General features: G+C 42.7%; 1 protein-coding gene across 1 annotated transcript; it reads right to left on the minus strand.

The window, feature by feature from the left end:
• Positions 1 to 1,826: 1,826 nt before the first annotated feature.
• On the minus strand, positions 1,827 to 12,510 carry slc17a8 (solute carrier family 17 member 8; the record flags this gene model as incomplete). Its single annotated transcript, XM_080002813.1, has 12 exons — positions 1,827 to 2,177; positions 2,442 to 2,569; positions 3,014 to 3,124; positions 3,633 to 3,765; positions 3,845 to 3,994; positions 4,358 to 4,500; positions 5,010 to 5,096; positions 6,325 to 6,412; positions 6,570 to 6,684; positions 7,496 to 7,614; positions 7,973 to 8,228; positions 12,425 to 12,510. 12 exons carry the CDS (start codon positions 12,508 to 12,510, stop codon positions 1,827 to 1,829), a joined length of 1,767 nt encoding a protein of 588 aa, XP_079858939.1.
• Positions 12,511 to 14,313: the final 1,803 nt, after the last annotated feature.

The raw sequence follows: 14,313 nt of genomic DNA on the forward strand, positions 1-14,313 counted from the left end.
AACACATACAGTGTCTGATTCTTGGAGTTCTGATACAAGCTTTGAAATCCACTAGAAAATCTGATCTTCAACAATGGAGCCCAAGCGGTCGGGTCGGCTCTTTGCCACTGAAACCGCGTCGTTTGCGTCAGAGTCGCCGTGCCACGCCACGAAATGCAGTGAGGCGTCGACGATAGCGAGGAAAGACCAACTCGCTGAAAAGTTGTCAAAGATTTGTGAGTTGTTAAAACAGGGCACGACAGCCCTGACTCCAAATATTCCGACTGACGGAGGAGGGCAGAAAATGTGACGGCAAAAGCCAAAAGCCCAGAATCTGGAAGTGTGTTTGTGCCTCCTTCCATCCTATGTCGCAGTGAGGACACACGTGTTGTATAAGGTGAGTGGGCCTGTACTGTAAACACACGCACACACACACACACACACACACACACACACACACACACACACGGGCGCGCGCGTGTGCATATACCGGTCACTTCATGTAAACATAATGGATCAAAGATCAGAATTCAAATATTCTCGCAGATTCCGCACGTGAAAAACTATACTGAGCTGCGGTTTGGAATTTTCCACGTCCAATCGAGGCTCCGGGATGCTTTAACATTGGACGTGACCATATTCACGATCAATCAATCTCCTTTTATCTAAGTCAATTGTATTTTTTTTCACACTTTGCAAGCACAACTCACTGTTGTACTGGAAAACAATAGCTCTCCCATTGTCCCCGACGTATTTTTTGATGGGAAACCTCCGGCGCAGTTCATCCGCCGACCACTAGGATCCGACCGCTGGGTGCGATTACGCATTCGATGTGAAGCCGGCTTCTAGAGGTGGTTATAGTCATTGGTGTTGATTCACCATATGATTTTTTCTTCCTCAGTCAAATGATACCGTGGAATATTCACTGTCACACCATGTCGAGGCTCCATCTCGATGGTTTTCCTTGTGGGCATTTATCACACTTTCCAAAAAAAATCCAAAAACGGCAAACAAAAACAATGACAAAACAATAAATGTTTACACGCTCCGACATCCTCGCTTTCCCTTCTTCGACGTTTCCCTCCGTTACAAGCTTATGCTGGAAGTAATGGATGCGAGAGGTGAAGCAAATTAAGTGAGAGTGGACTGGACTTAACGGACAGCAGCAAATTGATGACCTTCAACCCTCTCACGCTGCGGTTCTTCTCAAACCCAACAAACACATCTCTGTTCCCCTTGCATAGCACCTCAAAACATGTCCTTCAAAGAAGTCATGTGCACTACACAATCCAACCTCATTTCAGCTCCATTTCCACGTTCAGTACAAACAGTAAGTATGGTCAGAATAACATGAATATTTTAGTGGGGTTTTGAACATTTAATACATGTTTTAAAAAACACCTTGTGTCCATTTAACATTTCATTTATTCTGAAGCACCTCTGTTTGTATTTGCAATTAGCAAAATATTAATTTGTTCATGTCAACAACGAGCTGTTGACATAGTTAACAAGTAATATAGTTTTCCACATCATTTGTCTTTTCCAGTAACGTACATTTGTGTTTATTTACCGTATTTAACTCATATGAGTCTAATAAGCACATGTTTATAGGTATTTATCTGTCTATTTCCATGTTATGATATTATTTATCTATTTTCCGTGTCCTCGGACGCAGTCTGTATTGGGATTTAGATCGACTAATAGGGGATTTCGCAAAAAAGGACAGCGGGCAATTTAATAAATAATGGCTGATGAGCATATTGTCTGACAGTCCAAGGTGTGAATTCGACACCGTGACCTTTTAGGGCTAACTCATGTGAGGGGGAGGTTCCCGACCCAGAGGCGCGTTACTGGTAGTGGTCCTGGTAATTTCCATTGCCGCACAGTTGGCTCCTGTCCTCCTCCTCCTCCGCCTCCTCCTGCATGGTCACCCCTCTCTTTTTCTTCCAGCCCTGCTTCCGTCCGGAGCAATGGTCCGCGGCCCCGTAGCTCTTCTTCGGCGCCGCGGCGCTCTCGCTGTTGAGCTCCGACTCCTCGGCGAGCTCGTCCTCGTCGATGATTCCGCGTTTGTCCTCGCTGGTGCCCTCGGGGTCGGCCCAGTCCTGCTTCTCCCCCGATGCAAATAAGGCGTAGAAGATGACCCCGGAGTAGTGCACCATGGAGGCAATCACAAACACGTTCTGCCACTCCAGACGGGTCTGGAGCCGGAAATAAAATAAAAAATGAGAAAATGGGAGTGTGTGAATTTTACATCAAAGACAATAACATTGAATTTTAGATCATTCAAATACAACACAGCTTCAAATATATAATAAACAAAAAAAAAACAACAACAACACAAAAGTCCTATTGATTTATAATTGATATGCATTTATATTCCAAAAACATTGAATTAAATTTAAATAATTGTGAGGTTTATTCCCAATAATTTATTAATATTAATAGTAAATTAATGTATGTACCTTGTGTTTAGTTAGTGCTCCTACAATCAGGGGACACACCATCCCAGACAGTGTTCCAACCCCGTTGGAGATGCCCATTAGGATACTGGCGTAGCGAGGGGCAATATCCAAATGATTGACGTTAAAACCTGGGGAAATAAACAAGCATTTACCACCGAAGTAAGTAAGTAAGAAATTGAATTGCGTTTTTGGAATCAGTTAGTTTAGTTAGTTAATTAATCAGCTACTGACCAGTTAGTACTTATTGTGCCCAATCTCCGGGTGCGTTGCAACGTCATTTCACTCCAAATTTGTATGCTCGTATGTATATGTATGTGACAAATAAACATCTTGAATAATGTTTCTTGGCAGCTGTTGTTTACATATATTTTGTAACGTCAGAGACCTTTTCAACAGCAGCACTGAGCCGCATCATTACCCCGCCAACAAACTATGAAATAATCACAAAGTGCTCGTGTGTGTATATACACACACGGCATCCATCGCCCAAATTTTCATTATGCTTCATGCTTAAATGCTTCAAATCCTACACCTTTGACAGCAAAGCTCCCAAAGAGCTTCCGAGGTGATACCTGAAATGGCGAATCCGCTGAAGCCGACGGCCAGAACTAGGAAGGATATCGCCATGCCTCGCGTGTGAGAGAAGCCGACCACCAGCAGCAGAGTGGCTTCCATCCCAAAGCCTGTGGCGTGAAGGGAATTTCAGCTCATAAAAACGAGGACATATGACTTCAGATCATTTTCATTAATATAACGTCGGTGAACCGTGACGGATAATATGGTTCACAGTCCTGTCAGACATCAACGATCTTGGAGATTTTGACAGTGACAAGCGCAACACTATCCACTCTGCACCTATAGTGTTGCATAACTGGAATAACCAACCAACCCAAAATCGTTTTACAATAATGTAAAATTTGATTAAAGGCATTCTAAGGCTTTTCTGACGCCATACAAGTTTCCTCAATTCATAAAACAAATAGAGTGGAGACTCGTGGCTGTTTGACTGTCTTTAATAATGTATCATCCTGAACTTCTTGTTGAGGTTATGGCTTGGTTGGCCGTACAGTTTGCTAGTTAACCCAACTAGATGCATTTTAGCAAGGACAATCACAAAAGCAGACGGTGGATCATACAACTAAGTTCAGGCCGTCCAAATTAATAGGAAACAAAGGTTTTTCCGCGATGTACCTCCGCAGTTCATGATTTTCCGCACATTTGTCGTGGACATGATCTTGTTACTGCGTAAGAAGTCTGCAAGCTGCCCTCCGATGGGCACCACGATTGTCATCACCATGTGGGGCACGGCCGACAGAATCCCGACCTGAGGAGACATGAAAGATCAGGAAATGGGCTCCGGGTTCCAGGCACCCTGTGGGCTGCACTGCCGCTACTTCGCCGACCTTGCTGATGGGGAAGCCAAAGACCTCCTCAAAGTACGCCGGCTGGCTGATGAGGAGCAGGTAGAAGGTCCAGCTGCGGCAGAAGTTAGCCACGATGATGGCGTAGACGGGCATGGAGGTGAAGAAGCGACGCCACGGGGTCTTGAATTTCTGCGGGGGCAGAGGGAGGAGCGGAGTGTGCATGTCTGTGTGTGTGTGTGTGTGTGTGTGTGTGTGTGTGTGTGTGTGTGTGTACGTGTGTGTGCATTCAGTATGCAAAGTTGTTGAGTAGAAGCTGGCAGCTTATTTGTCACGGCACTGTCCCGGTCTCCCTGGTCTGTGTCTTCGTCTCCCTCCCGTCTCATCACTCATCCCTCATCTTATATACAGTACCTTGCCCTCGCTGTGTCTTGCTAGTTTGTCCAGTTTGGCTATGTACTGAGCCGCTACCCTCTGAGTTTCTAGTCTCAGACAGTTCACCCCTTGAGTCTTGTCCATGTTTTCTTTGTCAAAGTGGCCTTTTTCTCCACGCACCTCGGTGGCGCTGATTAAGTTGCTACTCCCTCCGATGGCGTTCTCGATGTACGTCCTCTCCTCATCGCTGATGGTGGGGTGGGCTGCCGGGCTGCCGTACGCCAGAAAAAGCCAGAAGGCGTACCAGACGATCCCAAAAACACCTTTTGGTTAAAATACAAAACAGAAACAAGTCTAATGGTTCATCTCAATTTTTAGAAAATAACTTGTGTTCAGGTGAAACCTCCAAAGGCATTCCTTGGCGACGCACGTTGAGCTGCAAAGATCCAAGGCAAGACGCCAAATTGCCCTGGACCCTTTCTGGTGAGCACGACTTTCATTATTAAAACAAGATGAAAAAGGTAATTCCAGTCAAGGCGAGACAGGAAAATGTTCATTTACATCGATTAATCATTAGATTAGATCTCAGGAGTCTAATATTGAAACACATCAGGATTACTATGTGCATACTAATGTTTTAGAACAAAGTCAAAAGCAATTTGCTTGTCACTTACTTCACAGCCAATAGAGCGGACAAATTTGTTGAATGACAATCCGGTGGCAACTCCTACTAGTGTAATGAATGACTCTACTGAACATTATTATGCACATCCATTCCCCGATTCACAGAAAATTTTGAAAATTCATCATTTGTTTCATTCAAACATCTTGCCGTAGATATAGAAGACCGAAGGCCATCCGACGTACTGCACCAGCACTCCTGCTAACGGCATCGCAATCACCGCTCCCGCATACGATCCTGAGGATATGAATGAATGACATCATTTCCACAATTTTCATAGAAAGGCATCATACTGCTCATATTAAAACAATTAAAGATGTTACAATGTCATTATATACTCTGTTCAAGCTCCGAAATCCATGTACCATCCTAACACTACGTTTCTATTATGAACAACTGCAAATAATCTAAATAGGATTTCATATGTAACTCTACATAGCGGTCCCGACTGAACTACATTACACCATATTTGTGAAGCTGCACAGCTACAGTCAGACAGAAGGGGTGATTTAATGTATTTTCTATTATATGATGGGTTTACAGACACTTTTGTATTGCAAAGGGCACGGCAGTGTGAGAGTGCTTTTGGACAGTAAGCCACGTAATGCTTCATTGAGGTAAATAGAGCAGGTGAGCGCCGTTCATTCAGACGCAATGTCAAGAGGGTTTTAATGCGTCGGTTGCCATGGAGCTGGTTTAATGTGCAAGATGGCTATTTTGATTTAGGGGGCCGATGGCAGCAGACACACCTGCAATACATAAATATGTATTCCTGCCGCCCTCACGTTAAGCAGGAAGAGAACCTGATTTCAGCTCATATTTTCCTTGTGGGAAAAATTTACACGTATCCTGCATGAATACCCTGAGAAAACAGTACTATGGGAAAGTAACAATATTCCATCCAAGACAAGAGTCGAAGCTAAGTATTAAAGTACTCAATATAATCTAATCAAATATCTAAAACACGGTAACGACATGCTGTGCCTTTGATGCACTAAAGCCTATTGATTATTGATTGGTTGGATGTCCAGTTTTGGCTTCCCTAACTGTTTCTTCTTTCTGTTTACTGTTCTTCTTATAGGATAAAAGTGTCATTGTCGCAGATAAATATAGTGGAATAAAGAGAGAGAGAACTGAATACCTTAAAATTGTACTTCAGGACGTGACTTGATTAATAGCACTGAGTTATTTGCGCCCATGAAACTAAACGCTGATAAAGTGCCTTTATAGCTTAGGTCTGTTTAATACTCATCCCAAAACAATGGACCAGTGCTTTAACAATCAAAAGGCAAAAAAATGAGGCACGGCCAACTACTTTGCCAAAATGGAAATAAGTATATAGGCTGTATCCAATCTAGTAAACACACGGCAGGCCACGTGATGTGGACTGGAGGACCGTGTTGGTCCACGGGTCGGAGGTTACCCACCCATGCTGTAGATGTTCTGACAATAGCGCCGCACTCACCGCAAAACGAGGTGGTTGCCAGTCGACTCCTTTCCAGCGGCGGTGCCCATTTGGACCACATCCCGTGGCACGCTGGGTAGGTGACACCCTATCGGGGACACATCAGCAGGGACTTACAACATCAAACATTTAGTATAGGCGTCATTAAAATATTCATTGTACAGGAGAAATGCACACGTATGAAACAACGATGTTGAATCAAAGAACGGATATGCGTTAAAGAACTGGCAACTTTGTAAAGTTACCTCCACTAATCCCTGTAGGATCCGGACAAACATGACACAGCCGTAGTGCACCCTCGCCGCGGACGGGATGAACATATTCAGCACAGACGTCAGGAAAATGGCTGCCCCAAAAACCCTGTCAGAATATTGGCATATGATCTCATTGTACACTTATTGAGTTCCGGATTCAAAAACACAGCAATAAAAAGAGGTCAAGGTGTCAATAATAAGGTAATTGTAAAGCTATGTTCCTTAAAATATGGCCTTATCCGCTGCTCGGATACCTTTTTTAGGCAAGTGATATAAAAACAGACTTGTCTTAAATGCAGCTTTATTCATCTTCACTATTTTTCACATGTTGAATGCGGCGGCGACTGTGATCAAATGATTGAAGCACCTCCATTGAAGCCCCAGTTCGATTTCCAGCGTGACCCCGTCTTCCATACGGGGGCAGATCCACACAACCCCCTTTCAGGGAATTAGATCCACAGATTTCAGCCTCATCACCACTACTGTGTGTCCTACCACCACCCCCACCCCGTCCTTCCCTTTTTCCAAAACAGTGTGTAAGTGACACTTGTAATATTCCCGCGGCTGATGTTTCAGGGAGGAATCAGAGGCAGGATCTTTCATTATTAACTCAGTCAGTGGCGTGTCCTCTTTTCCCGTGAAGCTTTTATTACACGACTGCTATCAGCGGCATCAGCACCGCTCACCACGACGCACGGTTTTAACCCTTTAACCATAGGGGCCGAGAAAGCACCGCCCCCAACCCCGTCGGTCCTGGGTTATTTCGGTCACCCCTCGATTTAGAAATTTACTGTTAAAACCGTGAGTACTCCCAGTAGTCATTGTGTATTTAGCTCATCCGCCCACATCTATGGATCATCCTCACCACATTAATCGAGGGAGAAAATGGTATCAATAAAGGTTTTGCTGTATGTCACCTGTTGGCAGCCAGCTTGTTGGAGATGAAACCTCCAGGAATTTGAGTGACGATGTAGCCCCAGAAGAAGGATCCATGGATCAGACCCACCGTCTCTGGGTCCCAGTTAAACTGAGCTTTCTTGCGAGGGGGGACAAAGAAAGCCTGGCTTAGAAAGTGGTGATTGTGTAGATGAATAAAATATAGGTATAGATTCTAAAGAGTCTTAATCTTTCTAATGATTCATTTCTAATTAATATACAGAAGAGATGAGGAGGATGTAATTAATCCGTACTTAAAAAGTTCATTTATCATCTCAGTGTGCACCAGCTCTAAGTGATATGGGCCTACATTTTTTTTTTGGGGGGGGGGGGGATGCATGATTGACAACATTAATTAGAAGAACTAATAAAGTTCAATATTGTTTAATGGGAACGTACGTGACGACATTATAGACAGTGACTGGAAACTATGAATGAATGAATCCAGCCGTGTCTACCTGAAGCACTGCGGTCCCATTGACATAGACGGTGTTGTTGTTCACCATCTCCACGATGGCCACGCCCAGGTTGCACCGGATGCCGAAGGAGATGCAGAAGCCCAGGCCGCTGAGCACGGCGATGATGTAGCGCTTGGGAAGCCCCCCGCAGCTGCAGTCCAGCAGGGGGGCGCTGCGCCGCGGCGCCGCCACTGGACAACCGTCCTCCGTCAACTCAATGTCGTCCTCCTCCGCCACGTTGGTGCCGTCGATTTTCCTGCAGACGAGGAAACATCAAGTGGTGACGTTTTTTTATGATGGCACTGACTGGCCATGGAAGTAGTATTTGAACACCATTTTATGAAGGGGCATCATTTATTATTTAACTAGGATATCACACATATTTGATGTTGCTCTTCTTCCATCTTCATCTGATCCATTTATTGAACGTTGCATTTTACTTTGGATAAAAATATGTTAAAAAATGAGTGACACTTTATTCCACTGTTTTGAACTTTCTTTGTATTATTATTTGTTGTCTTACTTCAATGGTTTGTTACCATGCAATATAAATAGCCTTTGTGTCCCATAAACCTTTAAGCCAGGCGTGCCCAAAGTCCGGCCCCCGGGCCAAATCCGGCCCGTGTCTAAATTTCCACCGGCCCGAAGCGTCCGTCATGAAATCACTAATATGTGGCCCGCCAGCGCATACAAAAAAAGCTATTTTATATCTCACCAGAGGATGGCAGTAGACTTGTGGCCGCGTGACCCCTGTGTGATCTTTTACCACTGTGGTATATGGAGAATATGGAGCTGTTGTGTATCATAATGACATAAGATGGCTCAGTCGGGGGTCTGCGCGGCAGCGATTCTACTCTCTCAGAAAGGAAATCGGACAATTCTTGGCACAAAAAAAGACAACCGATCCCAGAACTCTCCGATCCTGTTTGGCTGGCTGATTTTGGATTTCTAGTTGACAAACCACGACATCACGCGCTGAACACGAGCCTTCAAGGGAAAAATGCACTGGTAAGCCAGTTGTATTCACACAACAAAGCTTTTGGGACAAAGCTGCTACTTTTCCAAAGGCACCTGTCACAAACGCAGCCCAATACCACACATTTCCCATCGCTGCAGGAATTGATGACCAGCAAACAATATCACTGCACAAATGAGGAGGTATGCAGCAAACATCTCATCTCTGGCTGAGGAGTTTCAACAGCGTTTCAGGGATTTTGCAGCTGTTGAAAAGGAGGTCACACTTTTTTCCTCTCCTTTTTCCGTGGATCCTCACGACGCTCCAGCCCACCTGCAGCTGGAGCTCACTGAGCTGCAGTGTGACGCGGAGTGTCACAGTCAGCACCAGCAACTCCCTCTTGTAAACCTTTACCGCCGGCTGGACAAAGGCAGCTTCCAAGAGATTCGAACATTTGCTAAGAAAATGCTGAGCTCGTTTGGCTCGACATACTTGTGCGAGAAGACGTTCTCGGTTATGAACATTGACAAGAACCGCGTGAGGACAAGATGAAGTGACTCTCACCTGCGTGACATCTTGCGCATCAAAACCACTGTTTTTGAGCCAGACCTGCCCTGTTTACTACAGTCGAGATCTCAGTATCACCCTTCACATTAATGTAGGTCAATTTTTTTTTTTTTATTCTTCTGAGGAGAATAAATACTAAAGTCACAGTGAATTATTTTTTTGTGATGATCAAAACCACAGTTTTGTCAAATTTCAGTCATTTAATTTGACTATACTATCCTTTGTCAAAATGCACTTTGACGTGATTCGTTAAAACAAAATCAATAAATACATGTTTCTAAAAAGAATTCAGAGTCAGATTTCATAAAATAGCTCATTTGCATTTAATTTATTATTATTTTAAGCTTTATCTATCCTGATAAGGCAATTGAGAACAGATTCTCATTTGCAATGTCAACCTAGCTGCAGACAGCAGAGTAAAACAAAGCAAAATAAAAGCAAATACAAATAAACACATGTACAACAAACTGTACAAAGTGATATAGTTACATATTTTCATGTTCATTTACAATGGTAATGGTTCAAAGAATGTCAGGCTGAATGGTCGGCCCCCATACATTTTCACCTCACCAAATCTGGCCCTCTTTACAAAAAGTTTGGACACCCCTGTTTTAAGCACTTCATTATTTGGATACAATATGTTATTATTATTTTTTTACTTTTTAAATAATCTTATTTAATTTTACATTTAACAGTATATTTAATCTGGATGTTTAGTACAGTGTGTAGTTCCTGGTATTTTGTCCTTTTTACATTTTTTCTATTACTACAAATTTCACTAGCTATTACTTTCTGTTTTCTATACCTATTACACCTTCTTTTGACAGTGTTGTGAGAGATGATATGAAGACCAAGCATTTCACTAGTTGTAATGTTCAACGCACAATAACAAACTTGACACCGGAAACTATATTTTTTTCAAAAAATTTAGGCACGTCATATTTGGTGAAATACTGAATAAATATTGAAGAAAGAAGAGAAAGATTGAACATGTTTTTGTTTCCACAGCTTATTGACATAGCGATAGAAGAACATCACGGAATATTGCTGTGTACTCATATGATGCTAAAACACGTGTAGGAACCACATGTTGCTGGAAGAAGCACGGCAGGACGAGGAGCCTCCTCGTTCTCCGACAAAGGCCTCTAGGTGAAGCCGCGACGCTCGGCTCACAGAGCTCAGTTACTTCTCTCCGACCTCGTCGTCCTCCACACCTCTTTCTGCTCCCTCCGGCTCCGTCATTCTGCTCTTAAAAAAGGATGTTCACTTGAATTCCATTTGTTTTCATTCATTCTAAGGTACGCTCAAGATACATAATAATCCTCAACAAATTGATTATTGAAGTTTCAGTGTGTAATGTTTTCGATAGTGTCAGTGGCATTGGAGTGGTAACATTTTCAGTAACATTTTCCAAAAGGTTATACAGTATATTAACTTAATATAATATCAATTATTTAATACGGTCTTCTGCAAAGCAAATACAACCGCTCTCATTTCAATGAATTAAATTTTCATTTAATTAATTTAATTAATTTAATTAAATTATTACTGGTATTCACTATTCTTTTGTGACGGTCAAACGCAAGCTTTCTGAATCTAAACACAGTTGAGCCTCACCAATGGAAGTTGCTGTTACCAAAAATACAAAAACATATTCAGATATGTTACACATACACTAGGTTTAAAGCAAAAAGACAAAATGCAAATGACTCACCTGGCTGCCAAATAATGGAAATTGTGTGAGTTAAGTTGGCTTTTAAGATGTATTTCAATGCTTTAAAATAAAACAAGGGTTGACTTCATAATACTAGCAGGCCTGTGTGAAAAAATTTAATATAATTTGCAGCATTGAGGACTGGACATAGAGAAGAGCAAAATATAGATTTTTAAAATGTCTTGTTGTTGGAATGATAACGGCATTTTAACACTTGGTATCATGTGTCATTTAATATTTTTCACAAAGTACCATCATAGACCACAGAATTGACCAACATGTACAGTACTGATAAAATGTATCAGTTTCTTTTCATTAAAAAGGAATGAAAAACAGGATTTTATTTTTGTCATTTTCTCTCAATGAATTTCTTCATATTGCTGCCTTTGTCATGGAGCAATACCAGATAATAGTCTGACAACAAAGCTGCCATAATATCAGGATCAATAATTAATTCCCTGATAAATAATGTAACGTGTGTGTGGTGAGGCAATAAAAAAAAAAGAGAATGAATCTCTCTTCAATATTGTGTTTTGCATTACAATGATTTCACCAAATGTGTGTGAGAGCTCTGCCAGGTTTAACAATTAAGGCAGTGTTTCCCGTTTTTTTTAAGAGCTGATGAAATGACTGAAATAAATGTGAGACAACGTTAATATTATTAATTCACAGCGCTCCCTTTGAAAAAGTTCTTCTTAATATTTTGACTAACCCTGACCCTCGGAGGACTGGTATCTGTAACATGCTTTGTGAACAGCCTCCCCAGCAGGAAATTGCCGATTTAGTTATCTCTCTTAATGACAACCGTCTACCTTACATTTGTAGGTTCCATTCTTGAAAGCCCCCCTCCTTGTGAAATATGTATCAGATATAAAATATGTATCAATGTCTTAAAATAAAATCTGTGATTACATCACTGGCAATGCCTGGCAAGCGCAAGAATCAAATATTTATTTATCTTCAGGATCTCTGAGAACAGCACACGTTGAGCTTAATGTGCAGGCTGAGAGGCTCCCCGAGTCCCCCTGACAGAGGACGGGGAGCCTTCTCTAGTACAATAATAGGTTTACTTCTATACAATATAAAAGGTGTATAATGAAAGAAAATGTTCCATAAATGAATTGGGAGAAAAAAACGTTTAGCATCTCTTTCCAAGCATTGCCATAATATGTTCAGCGATTTCATCTCATTGAAAGTACAGAATTAACTGTCTCACCTTTGCAGGTTCCCCAGAGACTCCCCCACCGTGTTCTTCACCTCCTCCTTCCCCGGCTTCAGCCCAGATAAACCACCGAAAGGCATTTTCCTCTTACTTCTCTGTTTTTTCCCCCCTCTCTATTTAAAAAACAAAACAAAAACTGTCCGTCTCCCTCTACCTCACCGGTGCTCTTTGTTCTTGGAAGAAGAAGAAAATCCTCCTCTAGACACTGTTCTTCATCCTCTCTGAGTTTTAGGCACCGCTGACTGTCTCCGCCTTTCAGTTGGCCAGAGGTCCCTCAGACGTGAGATGGGGCTCTCCACCTCCAATCCTCTCTCCCGAAAAACCTTAGGTTGGAAGGTGGAGGAGGGGATTGGCCGAGTTGGGTGTGGATGGCGTGTCTGTATCCCCCGAAAGTCCAAAGAACCAGGCAGGTGGGTAGACCCTCCAAAGCATCCAGAGGAGAGGAGAGAAATAAGCGGCGGAGAAGATGAAAGTGTAGAAAATGTAACTCAGTGTTTTGGCATCATGGCGAGCTCTGTGACAGGTGGAGTTGAACTGAGCAGAGGGATGTGTCTTCCTCTTCATCTCATAGCTCATCCACCCCTGGTTAGGGGTGGGGGAGGGGGGCAGTACCTGGCACCCACAGACCAGCCCCTGGCGTCACCCATCATCGTCGTCGTCGTCGTCGTCGTCATCATCTCCCTAGCACCACCCCTTTGGCTAGTTAGGTTCATCTGATACCAGTGCTGAGAGAGGATGAGGGATTAAATATAGATGAGCCTGTTTAGCTATGGACTGAGGACGGATGGGAGTGGTGAGCTGATTAAAAACTTATAAAACTTGTCACGGGTGAACCCTAACGTGTCGTCCTCGGGCTCCAGGCACGCCCTTGCATTCTTTGCCAATTTTCGTCAAACACTTAATTTCCTGCCTTCTGGGGATTTTTTTTATGCACCAACTTGTACCTTTTCTGCATCAATTTATGGTGGAAATGTCTTTAATTATGGAAAGGAAAACACAAAATTCAGGCACCAGGTGACAAGTCAAAATATAATGGAATAAGTAAGGCTCCCAGGCATTCTGTATCAAGATCAAATATTTATTCTCCTGTAGATCAACATTTCTCATCTAATATTATCCCCTTCGAGTGAAGACACATATAGGCGTGGTTGACTCTTCTGTCATTTTTTGTTTGGGGAAGAAGGCCGCCTGGTTGATGCACAGATAGCTGTCTTAGGGGTGACTCCGAGAAAGACGTTCTAAGTGTGAATTGATTTAATTGAGGATGGACAGGCATCAGATTGTGTGATGCTATTAATGGTGCAGTATCCCAAAGATGGAACGCCGGCGTAACTCTGACCTCACCGATTCTGGTGTGGGAGGGATGAGAGCCGGAGGGACAAGTCGAACAACACTTCTGTGTTGGTGTACCTGTTGTAAAGTCAAGTATAGCTAGCCGTCTTATTATAAATTTTTTTTAGTATTAATTTTTCACAAAATATCCTAACTCACCCTCGCTGATTAAGTTGAATTTATTTCTGTTTGAGATTTGTGCTTTTTTTCAGAAAGGTTTAAGATACATCTTAGAATTGTGCAGCCTGATCTTGCACTCTGCACTATCGACGTAAAAGTTTATTATGGCCAGGTAAAATTGTCAAACGTTGTCAAATCAAGCACCCTCAATTTGATACACATTGGACGCCGCGGACCCCATTAGATAAGATGCTGTCCCTGGGACCACTGTATGAGAAGATTTCTATTGGATATTCGTTATAAGATATGATTTAGTCCAAACCACCACACCTGTCTACACCATAATCATGGAGAGAACAGTGAAACTGATTGAAATAGCCACTATTGTACATTGTTACTCTAACTGACTCAGAACGGATGTGAACCCACAA

Source organism: Zeus faber (assembly GCF_960531495.2).
Source record: "Zeus faber genome assembly, chromosome: 6".
Classification (NCBI taxonomy): Eukaryota; Metazoa; Chordata; class Actinopteri; order Zeiformes; family Zeidae; genus Zeus; species Zeus faber.